Genomic DNA, 19321 nt, shown 5'->3' on the forward strand with positions numbered 1-19321 from the left:
CTAATGCACTCAGTAGGATGGATTCTATGATTTCGTTCTGTTTGAAAATGGAGAGAAATGGAGACATTTATTCAAAATAACAAAATGGAAGTAACCAAAGCCCTTTGTTACCATCAATTCCTCAGATGCCAGGAAAAGTAACAGTTGTTCTCTGACATTTGAAAATGATATTAAAAGAGCTAATCCCGCCAACCTGCCTTACCATTTCTCACTTTGCAGAAGACAGGATGGGAATAGGGACAAGATTGCCAAGTATACTAATAGTACAAATCAAAAGTGGAAAAGATGGTGCCAAAGGGCCTAGATGGTAGTTTTGCCTTGAGGTGCCAAATGGTCAGCCCTTCAATTTCTACTCAGATTGAAGAGATATTATCAATCTAATCATTTCCCACATAAGCAGACAAACTATACGGGACAACTTCTAAGGTTTTACTCCACAGTAAACCAGCATGGCTGTCCCTAGTCACAGGCACACAGAACTGTTGTAGGCCCAGGGACTGTTCGTTGTAGACTTATGGAATCTCCCACACTCAGGTTTATTCACAACCTTCAGAGGACCTCGGTACATGATTATTATGCTTCCAAACCACATTCAAAATTAAAACAATACTAATCTCTTCAGTACATATAATAAAGGCCAACAAAGCTCTGATTTTCTCCTATGCCTACTAGGGTAATAAAAAATTTAAATTACTACAGGCTAATTCCTCTACCCAATATGCTCAGTTTTATTTGTTTGTTTAGTTTCCCCCACTTTGCTTGTCCCTGGTCTGCCTATCTGGTAACCGATCACTGCCCAGCCCCCCTTCTTTGCTTGACCCTTCAGGCAAGGGCCACTGTTTCTGTAAGCAACACATAAGCCTGTTTGTGTCTATAACTGATATGTGGTGACGTAGCCAAAAGCCGGACTTGCATCATGTGTAGAAAGAAAGCACACTCCATGCTACCAACACACATAACAGCCTCCACTGCAGTAGCTCCTGTATCCTGGGTACTTTTTTCCAGCACTTTACATATTTTAGTTCTATCTTCACAAACTCCTACAGTGTCCCTACTGTCCCGCCAGGAAAAGAACGGATGGAAAACCCGGTGGGAACATCTTCTGTGGCCCCAACAGCCTTACGGGCAGCTGCGAGTGTGGCAGGGCTCCTTCCAGCTGCTGAACTCAGCGTTGTCCCCGGCCGCGCTGTGCTCAGGCTCATCGTTTGCATCAAAGTCGTCCTCCATGGGCCCATCAGGAAAGTCCCTGCAGTCACTCTCCTCTACCTCGGCGTTGATGTCAAACACCTGTTCGTTTTTCTTGAACTTGTCTACCAGGGCAGACACGGACTGGAGAGGACAAAGAGAGGGTTCTACAGTGCTCCCCATTCCCATGGCCACCCCAGCCACCGCTGGAGGAACAGCCTCTTTTCTCACCCCCAAAATTTGAGTTTCTAGCCTCTCCTCCCACCTCCCCAGAGCCAACATTCTCACGATAGTAAAGCGCTGAGGAAGCTTATGTTGTGCAGCACAGGATGAAGCTGTATTGTCATTAGGCACATTTTGTAAAACATGAAACAGGAATCTGTATCCATTAACTAAATGTTTAGAGAAAACAGTTTTCCATGGAGACCATTTATTCTGGAAGCGGTAGTATGTAGGTTAAAGGGGGGCATACTAAAAATATACGGAGGAAAGCTTTACACATGACAATTTCTCAGGAAACTCTGTGCCAAGGGACTCAACCCTGAAGAGCAGGAAATTCCTTGAGCCTGACAGCAGCCTGAGACCAGAGGGCTGGAATTAACCATGTTCAAGGGTAAAACTGATTTAAAGAAATGTACATACAGGAATGACAGGGCTGTCTTATCCTCCATTCCCATCTCCCAGGTTTTAGTCCATATAGAAGTGCCAAGGGAAATATTTTCTGTACTCCTGGCCAAATAAAAACGATGCCACAGTTTTGGTTCTCACTGGGCAGGACTTGTCTTGGACCATCTCATTGAAACCATGAGCAATTGGACAAATGCCAGAGCCCTTAGTAGCCTAAAAGTTGAACTCACCTCATTGTGTGCCTCGCTGTCCCATTTAGTGAACTGGAACCCGGCCAGGGAAGGGCAGATCTGGCTATCTTCCACACACTGCTGCAAGGGTGCTGGAGAGGACAGAAGATGGCAAAGAGGATGATGGCAAAGAATGTGAATGGAGCACATTCCTCCCTGCTCAGAACTACCAGAGCAGCACGATGGAGAAGGGAGGCTCAGTTGCCCCTTGTTCTGTGGCAGAGGCTGGCTGGAGGCCAAGCTCCAGGCCACAGACTTCTGCTCCAAAGACACACCCACACTGGAGGCAGGCTCCCAAACTTGGCATTCCAAGAATTACTGAAACATTAGGGCAGAAACCTGAAGCACAGACATTTGACTCTGAAATGGACTCTGTGCCCTATGCTACAGCTGGGAAATCAAAAACCCTTCCTGAAAAGTGTACTAACTGGGGGCGCCTGGGTGGCTCAGTCGGTTGAGTGTCCAACTTCGGCTCAGGCCATGATCTTGCAGCTCAGGAGTTTGATCCCTACATTGGGCTCTCTGGTGTCAGCACAGACTCCACTTCGGATCCTCTGTCTTCTCGCTCTGCCCCTCCCCTGCTTGTGCTTGCTTTCACCCTCTCTCTCAAAAAAAAATAAACATTACCAAAAAAAGTGTACTAACTACACAACCAATCATGCAAATGCTACTTATTTTAGTCCCAAATGAAACTAGCTACTTCATGTGATTAAAGTCCCAGTTGACAGCATCAACTTGGAAATAGATCATTAGCACAAAATAGTTGTACTTAGAATAGGGGCGCCTGGGTGGCTCAGTTGCTTAAGCGTCTGACTTGATTTCAGGTCAGGTCATGATCTCAAAGTTCATGAGATCAAGCCCTACATCAGGGTCTGTGATGGGCATGCAGCCTGCTTAAGTTTCTCTCTCCCTCTGCCCCTCCCCTGCACAGGCACGTGCACATGTGTACTCACTCTCTAAAAGGAAAAGAAAAAAGAAAACTTTAGACAAGAATAGAAAGGATGAAAATGGGCACTGTAACATTTGTGTAGCCCTGAGGGGGAGGATCAATTTCATGCAGCACAGAAAAATGACTGCACACAAGTGTAGCTACTGCATTCCTGTGCCTGGCTTCCCCCCCACCCATGTCTGTCACAACATTTTCAGATGTTTCCCCCAGAGGGGTGTGGAGGGTAGGATGGGAGGGGTAGTAAAACCCTTGCCACACCAACGCCAGTATAAGGAGCTAACAGAAGGGCAGGTCCATTCTCAGACCACCGCAGTGGAGTCTGAAAATAATTCACAACGCCCTTTTCTCCTCAAGACCCCCTAGATTGGTAACAAATAAGAACAAGGCCTCTCTGGCTCAACAAAAGCTTTTTAAAGCTCCTTTTCCAAGTCCAAACTGTGACAGTCCACGCTTAGCCCAGGGCTCCAGTAGATGATTGTGCAAGCTGGCGGCTAAGAGGGGCATGTGACAGATGTAGCACATATAGACCAAGAGCCACGGTGGGCATCACCTACTACTATTAGACTCCATGCTGCAGAGAGGAAGAGAAGTTAGTTTCTCCCACAAGGATGCCCGATTTGGCGTTCCAGAAGCACCTTCTGGGTAATTTAACCAAGCAACATAATGATGGGTTCATTACATTCCGTGGTTGTACGGAAAATATTCTGATGACTGAAACGCTCTGGTGAGACGTGCTCTGGTGAGACTGAAATGCTCTGGTGGCAAGGGTTTTACTACCCCTCCCATCCTACCCTCCACACCCCTCTGGGGGAAACATCTGAAAATGTTGTGACAGTACACTATGTGTACTCACCTTTTAAATCTGTCATTTCTACCCAGCCTAAATCTGGCAACACCAGGGGTTCTTCAGTGGAGAGAGTATGGACATCGGAAGGAAACAGCAGCTCACTTCTGTAGTCATGGCAGTGGAGGGTTGAGAGAAATACCCCTGCTGTGCTGCACTCATCAAAGGAGGCTGCTGTCTTCTGAAACATGGGATCGATCTGAACGTAAAAACAGAGGGAACCAAAGAATTATGGAATGCAGCCAAAGCAAATATACAATCTCATTCATTGAACCCTGTTCATACACAGCGGCATATGGATTGAAGTATCTCTGCACACGATCGAAACAGGTGGAAGGCTTTTTAATTGATCAGTAAAATCTCATCCTAGCAGACACCAATTGAAAAGGAAGCCTGTGTGTGGTCAGATGAATAAATGCAAGTACACCATAAATAGGAACAAGCTTCTACCGTGTCAATCTGTTTACAATCTACAGAGACAGTATCCTTTTGCTGGTCTCTTTCCACAAGTCACTGTTTTCAAATAACTACCTCTAATAGAATGTTATCATGACAAATTCTGTGGACTTAGAAAGCCTGTATGAGGGATCTGTTCACAAGATCCCATTATTTCTCTGAACAGAAATATTTTCACAGATGTGGAGGAACACACCATGAGATCAAGGGGAAAGACAGGCAGAGTCAGCAGGACTAGATGGATGGGTAAAACATGGAATAGGCTGTCAGAAGGCTCCCAAGGCTGGGATACAGAGTAGGAGTGGCATGTACACGTGACACAAATCCCAAAGGCAGAACAGGGCACAGAGCACGAGAACAAGGACAGAGCAAGGCACATGCAGGTGTGGCAAGAAGGCAGAAGCTACCTGATTGTACAGGTGGCCCTGAAACAGGAAACAGGCTGGGAACCGGATTCCCAGGTTTTCTTTATGTCTCAGGACGTAGCTACTATGGAGAGAAGAGGCCTCAGATACAATGACAGATATAGCTCTCTGTCCCTTTCCTGTCCCTTTAGCCTGGCCTCACCAGAACCAAGATTCTCCTCTCGCCTTCCCAATAAAGCCGTCTCACCATCCTCCTAGCCCAAGTATCACATATATCAAGTCCACGTTCTCCCTGTCTCCCTACCGCTCACCTAGTCAGTCACACAGCCTGGCGGGGTTTCCTCCCCGCACAGCTCTTCCATCTATCCCTTCCTTCTTCGCCCCACTGCCACCAATACAACCCACGCCTAAGTTAACCCTTGTCTCTGGTCTTTCTCATTTCCCATTCCAAAATACTAGTGTTGTTACTCCCATTTCCTTCCTAAAATGCTAACCAGACCATTGGCTTCCCACCTGGAGCCCCACATCTTTTAAGGTCCTGTGTGGGTAGTTAACAAAACTTAGACTTTCAAAGAGTCAATGCAGAAACTGTAAACACTAAAACTGAAAACACTAAGAACAATGGTCCTTTCATATAAATTAGATCTGATTGACATCTGAGTAATTTGATGGGAAAATGAATTATTGCTAACTGCACAGTTTGGGTAGATAAAGCTTTTGTCTTTTATTTATTTATTTATTTTTAAAGTAATCCCTACATCTAGCATGGGGCTTGAATTTACAGCCCCAAGATCAAATGTCACATGCTCTAAAGACTGGGCCAGCCTGGTACCCTGGGTAGATGAACCTTTTGAAACAACGGTCGACAGCAAGGAAAAGAGGGAGTAAAAGGAAACTTTGGTCGACAACACCCTGCATGGTAAAGTCTAGGTGGCTTCAGGCGTGTGAGTAAATACTAGGCTCTAGACAAACTTGTACACTATCCAGCTGCCTAGCTGCCTAGCATCACCTTCCTGGCAATATCCATCTGGCAAATACCTACCTTTCCTTTAAGGCACAGTTTCAAATTTCACCGCTTCCATCAATTCTGACCTCCACCCACTCTGATTTCCTATAGTAGGTGCCTTGAACTTCCTTTCATTGTATCTATTTGTGCTCTCCTGGTATAAAGAACTGGAGCATAATCAGGTTGGAATCTCATGACAGCAAACATTTTGCCTACAGAGCTGTGTCCAAAACAGATCAGCTCATACACAAATAAGAGTTCTCAACTGGTCTAGACACACCCACAGACCATTTGCTTTCTCATCTCCATGCCATCTACAAGAGAATGTGGGTTCAAGAAACAGTTCAAACTTCAAATTTTAGGTTTGTGACAATCCCTCCCTCTTGTTTATCATCCAAATTGGGCTTTGGGCCATTACAGCAGATTACAGAGCAAAAAAAAGCTTTCTAGGATGCGGTACTTGGTGTTTCTTCAAGACTAATGATGGGGCGCCTGGATGGCTCAGTCAGTTAGACGTCCAACTCCCATGATCTCACAGTTCATGAGTTCAAGCTCTGCATTGGGCTCTCTGCTCTCAACACAGAACCAGCTTCACAGCCTCTGTCTTTCTGTTTCCTCTGTCTGTCCCCCGCCTCAAAATAAATAAACTTAAAAAAAAGAAAGAAAAAAAAGATGAATGATTTCGCTTGGCCTAGATGATTTCATAGGCTTAGAGGGAGCAGCACTGCTTGTTTTCATTTTCTCTTTAGAACAATGAGAAAGGCTAGTTAGTGCACACCTCCTCAGGCTCCCCGGAACTGGGTCTACCTGGTCAGAATAAAGATGATTGGAAACAGAATTTTCGGTTAGAGCTGAAGTCGGATCTAAGAAAGGGGGGAAAACACGGAGAACTGGGGAGGGGAAAGGAAGGTTATGGCTCCGCTTCAGGTGTATGCAACATACTACTATGGACAAAAAGCAATTTGCTAGGAAAAGATTCACTACCACAAAACACATGTGGATGGGACTAATGCCACCTGTTCTTACAATTTAACAAAGTGAGATTCAGAGCTTTTTCTCAAGCCACACAACTAGGATAGTGGAACTAGAATCTGAACTTTACATCACCTGCCTATAGAAATCTGGTACTACCCAAGGTCAATGCTGAAACATCGATAAATAAAACTCACTCTCTCCCAAAAGCACCTGCTGCCCAAGCTTTCCCCCTCCTACTTTGGCCGCGGCCTCGGTGGATCCATCTTCCTCGGGCCCCTTCATGCCCATTCACACAGAGTCCTCACACTAACACAGGCTAGAGCCTCCAGACAAGTCCAGAGAAGTGCCTCATCACTCAAAGTAAGACTGGCAAGGCTCCCTTCTCCTAGCCCCTCACATGCTCAGCCTCTACCACCACCATCTGCCATGAGGCCAGCAGGTCTAATTTCATTATTACCTTTTATTTAGTTTATTTATTAGTCACATATAAAAGACCCAGGACCCTTCAAGGTTCTACATTTCCCAGGCTCTAAAACCCATACAGCTCTGACATCCCCTTCTTTGGACCCCATCTCCCTCTGTTAATTTGATATCTTCCCCCAGGGCCCTCTAGACTCGATCAGTTATCTCCAAAATTCCCTATATTCCCCCGCTTCTTTCCTGAAGGTTCTCCCCACCTACCAACTCTAACTCATTCATTTTCGTTAAGGGTGATATCATTCTCAAGGAAGTGAAAACTGGTTCTGGGGGAAGGTGAAAAAAAAATCTCAGGAATTAAAATAACTTATGGTTCTCTAAGCCTCAATACTACCTAACAAAATCTTGTTCCTTTATAATTCATTTCAAGGGCAGGGGGTAGGAAGACAATATCTAAAAAGGTTCTGGAGGAGGAAGAGAATGACAGAGGCTGAGGAGCACTGCTCTACTGAAATCTGCTATCTGCCCAAGGACACTGCTTCCCTGCAGGCCTCACCAGTGTGGCTGCTTCCTCTTCCACAGCCTTCTGACCGACCGCTGGCCTCGATGTGGGATAGGTGAAATTCCTTGCTCATCATCACTGCTTCTAGACTACTCTCCTTCCCAAGTCCTAAAACCCTGAGCTTTGAACATAGTAAGATCAGACCTTACCACCCTCTGCCCATATGTTTTTCAATCGCCTTCCAATCCCTAGATCTACCCAATTCTTGGAAGCTCTTAATATGAGCTCCTGGCTCATTACTATTCTCTAACTTTACTGCTGTCATAGTTTTTGGTGGTTTCAATATCCATACATTGATCCATCCAGCACTCTGGCCTCTCAGTTCCTTGATATCCTCTCTTTCAATGGTCTTGAACTTCATCCTGAAAACCCCAGGACTTTTAGAGATCCTAGCATGAACTCTACACCTCCTGTCTTTCACTCCCTTCTTATTCTCTGAATTGAATCCCAACCATGACTGCAGCCTCTCCATTGCTCAACTCTAAATGTCCGTGACAACCATCTCATATCTTTCCAGCCAACACCTTCTTGTCTCTTACCCCAAAAAGTCTTTGACCCACCATGCCCTACAATCCACTGATCATATGGTTTTCCACGGTCTTTCTTTTTCCCACCAAAGTTCCACAAGCATCGATCGTAACCACTCCCTTACATATGCTCTTTACTCCAGTGCTTCTTCCTAGCTGTGTCACATTGACTCAGCTGACACAATCCTGTATTAAATCCAACTTTCTGCCCGCTTTATGCTCGTATCCCATCTGACAGCTAACTACTGTCAGAGAAACACACAGAGTCATGTTGACTGACCTCACTTTAAATCCGTTTGCCACAGCCTTCAAGTCAGCCATGAGTGTTGTCTGGCAAGCAAACGATACTTCCCCAGTCCATTTGCTCACCCACCCCCCTACCTTTTTCTCTCCTCAAACCTTTACCTTTCTTCCTCCACACTCAGTTGATGGTCTGGCTTCCTATTTTCAATGGCGGAGGGGAGGGGACGACGACTGGAGGGACACAACCAGAAGGGAATACCTGGAATGCGCCCACACATGCATACTTGCATCCCATCTCCCACCAGCCATGGGTGCTCCTTAGCCAAACTCTGTTAACACTGTCCATTCCCTTCCCTTCTCATGTGCTCAAAGACTCTACTTGTGGAGCGCATGGGTGGCTCAATTGGTTAAGCGTCCGACTTCAGCTCAAGTCATGACCTCACGGTTCGTGCGTTCGAGCCCCACGTCAGGCTCTGTACTGACAGCTCAGAGCCTGAGGCCTGCTTCAGATTCTGTGTCTTCCTCTCTCTTTGACCCTCCCCTGCTCATGCTGTCTCTCTTTCTCTCAAAAATAAATAAAACATTAAAAAAAAAAAACTACTTGAGCAACGCTCCTACTTGAGCAACGACTCTCCTTGTCACCCCGCCCCCCCCACTGACCAAACCTTTTCGAACGTAGATATTGTTTTTTTTTTTTTAATTTATTTCTAGGAGAGAGAGAGACAGCGTGAGCAGGGGAGGGTAAGAGAGAGAGGGAGTCACAGACTGAAACAGGCTCCAGGCTCTGAGCTGGCAGTCAGCACAGAGCCCGACGCGGGGCTCGAACCCACGAACTGCGAGATCATGACCTAAGCGAAAGTCGGACGCTTAACCGACTAAGCCACCCAGGTGCCCCTGAACGTAGATATTGTGACACTTTACCTCTCTGCCAGTTAAGCTATTGCCTCTCAGCCCCAAACCTACCTAGTGTTGTCCGCTCTGTGATGCTGGATCTAGGACCACATTTGGGCTTTGCCAGCAGCTCCCTGTTGGGCTCCACCAGTAGGGGACACTAGAGGAAGCTTGCAAGTCTAAAAGAAGGGACTTGTTTCTTTCTGTAGGCTTCCTGTTGCTTCTACCCAGCAGGACCTCTTCACCTCAGATGCAGCAGGTTCCACCTGTACACTAGCTGAGTTCAACTGCACTTTTACTCACACTCACAGAACCAGCCTCACCGTGTGCCCCTCACAGACACCAGCACCAACCAGAATGCCCTCCTCAGAGGTCTGGGTCCTGGCCCCACAAGCCCCTCTTCCAAACTCAGGGACACTAGCACCAGCCAAGTAGCACCCCTTCTCTGGTCCGAGTTTCAGCTCCATAGGCCCTTTCTTCTCCAGGAACACCAGTGGGCCCAGGTTGCCACTTTGGCAGAGCTGATCACTCTCTCCTCCCTGGTCCTTTCTCATTCCCATGCTCTCTCCTTGTTTTCCTCCAACCTACTGATGTTTCTTCTTTGGCTCTCTGAACTCTTTTTTTTTTAATGTTTTTCTTTTTATTTATTTCTGAGAGAGAGAGAGAGACATACAGAGAGAGAAAGAGAGGCAGCGTGAGCACAGGAGGGTCAGAGAGAGAGGGAGACACAGAATCTGAAGCAGGCTCCAGGCTCTGAGCTAGCTGTCAGCACAGAGCCCGACACGGGGCTTGAACCCATGAACCGTGTGATCATGACCTGAGCCGAAGACAGACACTTAACCCGACTGAGTTCAGGTGCCCCTCTGAACTCTTTAAGATTGGGGTATCCAGGGCTCAGTCCTTTTTCCACATATGGTCATTCTGGTGATCAGTTCAGTCTCTTGACATTAACTGCCGTTCACAAATGTCATGGAGGTAGGAGAAAGTAATCTAGTCCACTGTTGGTGGGATAGTAGATTGGTACAACCCAATGGAAATTCCAGGACTCAGAATTTTCTTACAGATACACCCTCAAAAGAGCACAAATATGTACAAGAAGGTTCACTGAGATACTGTTTTCAACATTAAAATCTTAAAAAAGCTTATACCAACACCTTTGCTTTAAATTAGCTTTGCTAAAGATAAATGAGGCCTCTGGCTTCCTTTAAGCAGATTCCGTAGGATTTGCCAGATTGTAAGGCTGTTTAGAGCAAGGACTCTGGAGCCAGGCCACTTAGTTTCAAATCCCAATTTACTTCCTAGCTGTACCATTTTGGGCAAGTTACTTAACAGCCCTGTACCTCAATAACCTCTGCAGAAAATGTAACAAGGATGTAGTGAGGATTAAGTAAGGTAACACAGCTCATAGGCTTAGGGCAGTACAATAAATGCACAGTGCCCAGTAAATGCACAATAAATGTTAGCCATTGTTATCTCTGCTGCATATGCTAGGAAAGAAAATCAATGGTATGATCAATCAGAGTCCTTGGTAATTTGCCATCTCTTTCTACTCAATCATTCTGAAATACTGTGGGAAAAGCAGGGACTTATACCTGTCAGTCTTCACTGTAAAGCTAAGGGATGATAATGCACATACCACTTATGTATTTTACTCCCTTGAGGCCTAAGCAAACACATACCAGGCAGGCTTGGCCCTGCCAAGTTTCAGCCACTGAGGTTCTGAATTAGTCAGAGACCACACTGCACACAGTTCCTCACCTCACACTTCCGATCTGCTTCAGACACATTGAGGTTGTTTACGTTCTGCTCGATGGTTTTGTTGGAGTGCTTCTTCTTTGGCTTTTGAGCCTTTTTGGTTGTTCCTGTCTCAGTAGCACTTCCATCTGAAAGAAGAAAGAAGACTAAGTACTGCAAAGATTGCTTTGGAGGATGTAACCAAACTTATTAACTCACGTTCTTCAAAACTCTAAAGAGTGACTGTAATTGAAACGTGCCATTCTCTCAAAGCAACAGGCACATCTAATCTGTACCTTTGGGAGCGCCTGTGTGGCTCAGTCACTTACGCATCTGACTTCGACTCAGTTCATGATCTCGCGGCTCATGGGTTCGAGCCCCATATCAGGCTCTGTGCGGACAGCTCAGAGCTTGGAGCCTGCTTCAGATTCTGTGTCTCCCTTTCTCTCTGCCCTTCCCTTGCTCACGCTCTGTCTCTCAAAAATAAACAAACACTGGGGCGCCTGGGTGGCTTAGTCGGTTAAGCGTCCGACTTTCGCTTAGGTCATGATCTCACAGTTCGTGGGTTTGAGCCCCGCGTCGGGCTCTGTGCTGACTGCCAGCTCAGAGCCTGGAGCCTGTTTCAGAGTCTGTGACTCCCTCTCTCTGACCCTCCCCTGCTTACGCCATCTCTCTCTCTCTCTCTCTCTCGTAGGGAAAAAAAAAAAACATTAAAAAAAAAACAAAAACACTAAAAAAAATCCATAACCTTGGAAAAAAACCTTAAGTATTTGGCTTCTAATACAAGCCAATTTCTAAAGTCCCCCAAATCAGAACCTCCCCACTTGGTGATGTTTACTCAATCTTGCCTGAATAAAAGCTAAAAGTTTTAAAAAAGCCTTCTCCTTTTTGAAGGAAAACAACTATAGGGCTTAAGGATCTCCTCATATACAATTTTGACAATGTCCATGTCTTCAATCGAATGAGATAATGGATTTCCTAGGACTTCATCCCAATATATTACTCAAATAACTACCTGCTGTGCCCTTAAGAAAGCCCCTAAATCCAGATCCCATCCCATGTACCTGCACCGTGGCTCTCTACTTCTGCAGACGGTGCATCTTTGCCCAGCCCCCCAAGGACTCTGTACACGTCAGCATGGACAGCGTCCACACGCACAGCGTAGATCTTGGTGCTGGCGTCCAGAGTGCCGGCGGCCACCTAGTCAAACAAGTAGAGCTAAACTCACTGGAGGCATAAGAAGGGACTGCTGAACAAGCAAAACACAGCCAGCTTCACAAAATATTCACTTGCTCTGAAGAAAAAAATGACAAAGATTACCCAAGACTGACAGGGAATAAACAAAATATAACATAAAGATATCTTCTCTATTTCATCACTTTAGGAAAGAAAGAAGCTAATAAAATGTCTTACACAAGGGAGGTTCTCATGTATTTGCAGAATTCAACTACAGTGCTGTGCTAAATATCAGAAATAATCATCATTAATTCACATCTAAGAGAAGGTGAACATCCTTCTTACTTTGAAGTTGGTTGGTTCGGTGTCTTTCTGTTTAAGAATCTCTGACATGAAATCAATCAAGTGCAAACCAAAAGCATTCTTGGTAGTTATTTTCTGAAAACAGAAAAATGTAGAAAGGTTCGTTATTTATAGCCTAGGCCCATGTAAATAATGCTACCCTAACAGAGGAAGCTAAGTTTTTACAAAGTAACAGCCCACATCTCACCACAGGTATCAGTTCCCACAAACACTTGATGATAGAGCTAAATCCATATATTATCTCCTCATTCTCAAGGCCTAGAGAATGACAGCACACTTCCTAAGTTTTCAGTGTATGTAGACTCTGTTCCAAGCACTGTATACAAAGGGACTTGGTCATCCTCAGAACAACTCTATGAGGCAGGTACTAGTCACATTCTCATTTTACAGAGGACACTGCAGCAGAGTGGTTAGGTCGATACCATACAGCTTGTGAATGTCAGGGACTGGATTCCAACAGAGGCTAGCTCCAGAAGTCACATTATTACCCCCTAAGCAATGCTGCCTCTCTAGATACAATGCAGGTGGCAAGCAATCTATCAAAATGAACGCCAAAGGCCTATAAGAAATAGTAAAAGCATACTGAAAAACATCAGCATTAAGAAGAGTTACTGGACAATGAAAGCACACAATTATCATCAACTGTGCATTCTCCACAGAATCAAGGAGGATAGATTTCCCTTGTGATCAAGTTGTAATATCTTCACTGATGATCCAGCAGATACTCACATTTTCTTTCTTTTTTTTTTTAATAATTTTTTTAAGTTTATTTATTTTGAGAAAGAGACAGAACAAACGGGGGAGGAGTGAGGGGGGTGGAAAAGGAAAATCCCAAGCAGGTTCCGCGCTGCCAACACTGAGTCTGATATGGAGTTTGAACTCATGAAGCAGCAAGATCATGACCTAAGCCAAAACCAAGAGCCAGACACTCAACCGACTGAGCCACCCAGGCACCCCAGATACTCACATTTTCAGTGGATAGTTTGATACAGGTGGAGTAATGTTCTGTAATCTGTGTGTTTGTAAATTTAGGAATCGTGGCTGAAACGTCAATATTCCTAAATGAAAACCAAAAAGAAAAAACTCTGGCAAGGATCCATGACATGCTAACTCTTCAAAATCTGGATCCAGAATCCACATAGTATTGTGGAGATGCCAGACCCACATCGCCCACGCCAGGGCAGCCACCCCACGGAGGCAGCCCAGAATGCACTTACCTACTGGACGGGGAGGCTAGCAGATGAGGCGAGTCTGCGCTGAACTGCAGGTCCAGGACTCGGGAGCGCCTCCGCTGCAGTCGCTCCTTTTCGTCGTCATTCTGGGGAAAGTCTTCAAGGACGGGAGTGCCAGGAGTATTGAGAGGGGCCTTCCGGGGCAGGGGCATCGAGAACACCCGTTCTGAAGGTGAGGAGGCACTGTGGGGGTGCCCACGGATTTCTGAAGAAAAGGTTTTCATTGTGGCTGACAGTGATGGAACAAAACACTCGTTCAACAAACCTTCCACAGAATAGTTCCTATATCTAACGTGGGGCTTGGGGCCTCTCATGGGGTGGGGGTTCACTGCACATCTGCCACCAAGATCGTTTCCAACTCGAATATTCCATAGCTAGAACCTCTATAGTTGAAGTTTTTTGCGGGGTGATGGCCTTCTGACGCTTCCTTAACAAAGTAATGAGGTCTGATAGGAGGTAAAATTAGAGAAGGGCTGAGACTCCATCCATGGATTTAACCACCTAGAGGTTATTGATGGCCTTGACAACAGCAGTTTTCCTAGGGCAGCTGCGGGAGGAGAAAGTCAAACAGGCATAGATTCCGGGGGAGATAGGAGAAGAGGAATTAGGAGACAGTAAATGGAGACAAGGTTTTCAAGGACTTCTGCTATAAAAAGGAAGGACTAAAATGGGAGGAAAGCAGTTGAAAGGGAAGTGAGATTAATGAGGTTGAGAAATTAATTTTAAGATGGGAAAACTCGGGGCGCCTGGGTGGCTTAGTCGGTTAAGCGTCCGACTTTCTCTTAGGTCATGATCTCGCGGTTCGTGGGTTCGAGCCCCGCGTCGGGCTCTTTGCTGACTGCCAGCTCAGAGTCTGGAGCCTGTTTCAGAGTCTGTCACTCCCTCTCTCTCTGACCCTCCCCTGCTCACACTGTCTCTCTCTCTCTCCTAGAAATAAATAAAAAACATTAAAAAAAAAATTTTAAGATGGGAAAACTCTAGCTTGGTAGAGAGAATGAAGCAAAGAAATTGTATTAGTTTCCTATTGCTGCTATATAACAAATTACCATGACTTAGTGGTTTAAACCAACACAAGTGTATTCTCCTGCAATCCTGGAGTCAAAATCTAAAATCAAAGTGTTAGCAGGGCTGTATTCTTTCTAGAGGCTTCAGGGAAGAATCTCTTTCCCTATCTTTTTAAGCTTTTAGAGGTTGCCTACATACTTCGCATCACTCCAAGCTCTTGCTTCTGTCATCACACTGTCTTCTCTGACTCTGACCCTCCTGCATCCTTGTTATGAGGACCACTGTGATTACACTGGGCCCATCCAGATAATCCGGGAAAATCTCCCCATCTCAAGACCCCTAACTTAATCATATCTGCAAAGTCCTCCTCAAATTATAATTTTTTAATAGTTCATACATTTTTTTAGTAATCTCTACACCCCACATGGGGCTCCAATTCACAATCCCAAAATCAAGAGTTGCACGTTCTTCCAACTGAGCCAGCCAGGTGCCCCAGCAAAGTCCCTTTTACCATGTAAGGATACCTTAGTCACAGGTTCCAGATATCTTTGGGCGGGGGTGGGGGAAGCATTGTTCACTTCGATCATGCAGAATAAAGGGTAAAAGTCACTGAACAATACATTCAAGCAACTAAAAGGGCTACCCTTCCTGACATCACAGAAAGCCCATCCACAGCAATAGAAGGAAGCCAGACAACACAGGCAGAGATGCAGGTAGGGGAGCAAGTACAATGGTGCGCTTGTGGGTGCTCCTTTTGGACTGTTTTTACTTTCTTAGTAGAATAAGAAGCACATAAAAACCAAAACTCAGTAGCTAAAGTGAAGGCCAGAGAGGAGGTACTGGAGATTTAGGAGACAAAGGAGGGTATGGAATAGTCATCTAGGAGAAGGTGAGTGGATGAACAAGAGAATACAGCATGACTGCTGGGCAGCTCTAGGGTCCCCTTGAGACCATCAAGTGAGCAGGGGCAAGGGCAGAGTAGGCAGAGTTGGAATTAATTAGGGCTGTGATTTTACTAAGAAAGTATACAGAGACTGGAAGAGGGCAAGGGGTTAGAAGTATATGAAAGGAAGTGATTATACTGATTGACCAGGGCATGTAAGCTAAGTAAGGAGGGGAACAAGGACACGAGGGACAGACAGTGAAAAGCAAAGAATATAGATCTGCTGGGTCAAAAGATGGTTGGAGTTGTTGGAGTCAAGGAACAAGAAGGAATGAGTTGGCAAGATAGAAATGGTACTGACAAGTAGGGTGCTTAAAACTGAGATGACTTCTGGAAAATAATTTGACAATAAACTATTTGTAAAAAAAAATAAAAATAAAAAAAAAATAAAACTGAGATGACAGAGTGGTGCAGCTACTGATAATGACAAGGTCTAGGGTGTGACTATGGTAGTGAGTGGCTACTGCTATTTTGGTAGTGCAAGAAACAAGATCCCTAGGAGAGAGATGAAGGAACTGAGAGACTTTGGGGGACAGTTCCCTGATTTAAGAATCAAAAGGCTTGGCTTCAAACGCCAGGTCCATCACTTACTAGCTAGAGAATTTTTTTTTTTTTTTTTTAAATAAATTCTGGGCCCAATGTGAGGCTTGAACTCACAATTCTGAGATCAAGAGTCGCATACCCTACAGATTGAGCCAATCAGGCACCCCAATAGCTGGAGAAGTTTTAAGCAAATAAATGTTCTAAGCATTTGCTTCTTCATCCTCCAAATGGAAATAAGAAAGTATATCTCAGCTTGTTCCGAATTGGTGATGTGAAAATAAAATGCACAATGTAACATATTTTATAGGAACACATTAAAAATAAAGTGATACACAGCATTAAATGTTGCCCACGTAACATAAGTGGCATATGGGGGGGGCGGGGGGAGAGGAACTGTGTGGCTCAGTTAGTTAAGCATCTCACTCTTGATTTCGACTCAGGTCATGATCTCAGTTTCTTGAGTTCCACCCCTGAGTAAGGCTCTTGTGCTGACAGCACAGAGCCTGCTTGGTATTCTCCCTCTCTCTCTGCTCCTCCCCTGCTCGCACTCTGTCTCTCCCAAAAGAAATAAACTTAAAAATAAAAACATTAATTAGGGGTGCCTGGGTGGCTCAGTCGGTTAAATGTCTGACTACAGCTCATGATCTCCATGGTTCCTGAGTTTAAGCCCCACATGGGGCTCTCTGCTGTCGGTGCAGAGCCCACCTCACATCCTGTCTGCCTGCTCATGTCTCTCTCTCTCCCCCTCAAAACAAAACATTATTTTTTTTAAAAAAAAAATCGTGCAAAGGGATAAAAGGGAATAAATAAAATACAAGGATAAGAACTTCACATGTTCTCCTGATAGCTTCCCACAAGTTGTAGAGCATGGTCGACATTAACTCTTAGGTGAGGTCAAAAGAAACAAAAAGAAAACATAGAAAAGGAAGGAGGCAAGAGACATATTTAGAGAATGAATCAAGAGGGCTTGTTACTATCTGAATGAGGGCACTTCCAGAGAAGGAGGGGAGATGGACCTTGAGACAAGAGACTAAGAAATAGGAAGCACTGAAGGAGGATCCTGTCTAAGAGGGAAACTCAAGATGGGGATCAGAGGCACCCTTCAATACTTAAGAGTACTCTTTCTCTGATTTCTCTCGTTCAGATGGTTACTGAGCTCAAAGACACTTTCTACATCTACTTCCTTACCTCCCATTCGTTTTTCAAACCTCTATGATCTGGCTACCATCTCCGCCACTCTATGAAAACTATCCTGTCACAGTCACCTACAACTTCTGGCTACTTTTAGGCTTCATCTCTCTAGAGTTTCAGCAGCATTTGAAACAGATGAAACCCCTTCAAGTGCTTCTTGAAACACTCCTGGTTTCTGTGAGTTTTTTCTTCTGAGTTTTTCAAGCTCCCCATCTCTATCTAGCTTCTAAATGTTGGTCCTGAGCGTCTTTTCTACAGGGTCTTCCTAGCGTTCTCACCTGCTCCCATGGTTTTATGATCTTAATGATGATGGATTTGTTCCTGAGTCTATGGGCCACTTCCCTGAGTGGCCTCTATCACTCCCCTGAGTGTCCAACTCTTACCCCAGTGTTTACTGACCCCCTCAACAGTCTCTCACATAAGTCATTTACCACGTTCAAAATTTAACTAAATTTCCAAACCTCTTACCAAGGCCTACAAAGGCCCTGCCTACCTCAGGGGCCTCACTCACTGTGCACTCACAATGCGGCTAGTCCCAGCCAGGCTCTTCTCTCCTTGCCCTTTTGTGCATTTGCTCCTTCTACCTAAAACACGTCCCCGAGTCTCTGCTCTAACAGCTTCCCTGAATCCTCAACTTAAAGAGGCCCCTCCCCTCACTCTGCTATTCTCAATCACAGCACTCCGCCTCGCGTGTGGTTTTTTTTTGTTGTTGACTGACTCCCCAACTAGAATACAAGCTCCAAGAGGCTGGGATCTTATCTGTTTTGTTCTTTACTGTATCTCTGCACCTGACAGAGGGTTTGGCCCAAAGGGAGCGCTCAATGCTTGCTGAATGAATGCAAAAATACAGGCACCCGTGTTAAGTGTTCGGCAGTAACCACTCTGCTTCCCAGGCCGTGAACTAACGTACATTCCAGGAAAACCCCCGTTTCGGTGGAGAGACACGGCACGCGGCGTAGGAGCCCACGGGAACGGTCGCACCGCGCTGAGGGACAGAGGAGTGGGGACCGCCCCACGGGCGCTCCCGACGCCGACTGGAGCCGTGTCCTGAATGGCGGGGCACACCCCTCCCCCGCCCCTCCCCCATCCCTCCTTCCCGCCTCTTCCTCTCTGCGCCTGCCTCTCCCTCCGCCAGCGGAGCCCCAAGACCAACTAGGCCGAAAATATCCGCACCTCCCGCTCAGGTCAGCCAGCTGACTCTGCCCGCCCGGAGCACCGCCTCACGCCGACCCCTTCCAGCGGCGCCCCCCACCCACGCAGCCTCACCTGGGCAAGGAGGTCCCATTTTGCTCTCCCTTTCCGGGGCTGGTTTTAAATCGCGCGCCGAGACGCTTTAGCGGCGTAACGGCCGCGGCGACGTATGCTGTGGGCGGGGCCAGAGGCGCGCTTGCGCAGGCCGCGTCAGTCAACCGGCAGGAAAGGGGGCGTGCCGGGCTGCGTGGAGTGGGTGGGTTCCCGGTTCGGTTCCTGTGAGTGTACTGTAGAGGGTCCATGGACCCTTTGAAGTAGCAGGAAAACTCCCTCTTTTCGAGCGTTACACGCGGAACTGGGCGCTAGGGACCCAGCGCCGAGCAGGACAGGCAAGGGCTGTGTTTCACGCAATTCACTTTCTAATGAGAGTGGGGGCAGATTACTAGGAAAAAGGTTAATTTCTCATAGCGACCTGTATTGTGAGAGCAGGCAGCAAAACACTAAGAAGGTAGAAAGTGATGGATGGGGTATGGGACAGAGGTGAGAAGGAGCCAACAACAGGAGGAGGGCGAAGGACAGGTGCGAAATGTTGTATATACAGTTTTAAATGAAGGCCATCGTCTTTATTCACATTCTTGTGAAAAGCTTACTGGATATCTTCCCCCC

General features: G+C 46.0%; 1 protein-coding gene across 1 annotated transcript in view; it reads right to left on the minus strand.

Annotated features, from left to right (window-relative positions):
* Positions 1 to 18795, minus strand: part of NCAPH (non-SMC condensin I complex subunit H) — a 33583-nt gene extending 14788 nt beyond the window's left edge. The window contains exons 1-9 of the mRNA XM_077773439.1: positions 18731 to 18795; positions 13768 to 13987; positions 13518 to 13608; positions 12533 to 12625; positions 12076 to 12211; positions 11036 to 11160; positions 3845 to 4034; positions 2043 to 2134; positions 1124 to 1329 (exon numbers count right to left, since the gene is read on the minus strand). Of these exons, the coding sequence (XP_077629565.1) occupies positions 1124 to 1329; positions 2043 to 2134; positions 3845 to 4034; positions 11036 to 11160; positions 12076 to 12211; positions 12533 to 12625; positions 13518 to 13608; positions 13768 to 13987; positions 18731 to 18749 (1172 nt within the window). The 5' untranslated portion in view covers positions 18750 to 18795. The remainder of the gene's footprint in view (positions 1 to 1123; positions 1330 to 2042; positions 2135 to 3844; positions 4035 to 11035; positions 11161 to 12075; positions 12212 to 12532; positions 12626 to 13517; positions 13609 to 13767; positions 13988 to 18730) is intronic.
* Positions 18796 to 19321: the final 526 nt, after the last annotated feature.

The sequence above is a fragment of the Crocuta crocuta genome, unplaced genomic scaffold (genome assembly GCF_008692635.1).
Source record: "Crocuta crocuta isolate KB4526 unplaced genomic scaffold, BGI_CrCroc_1.0 scaffold67, whole genome shotgun sequence".
Lineage (NCBI taxonomy): Eukaryota > Metazoa > Chordata > Mammalia > Carnivora > Hyaenidae > Crocuta > Crocuta crocuta.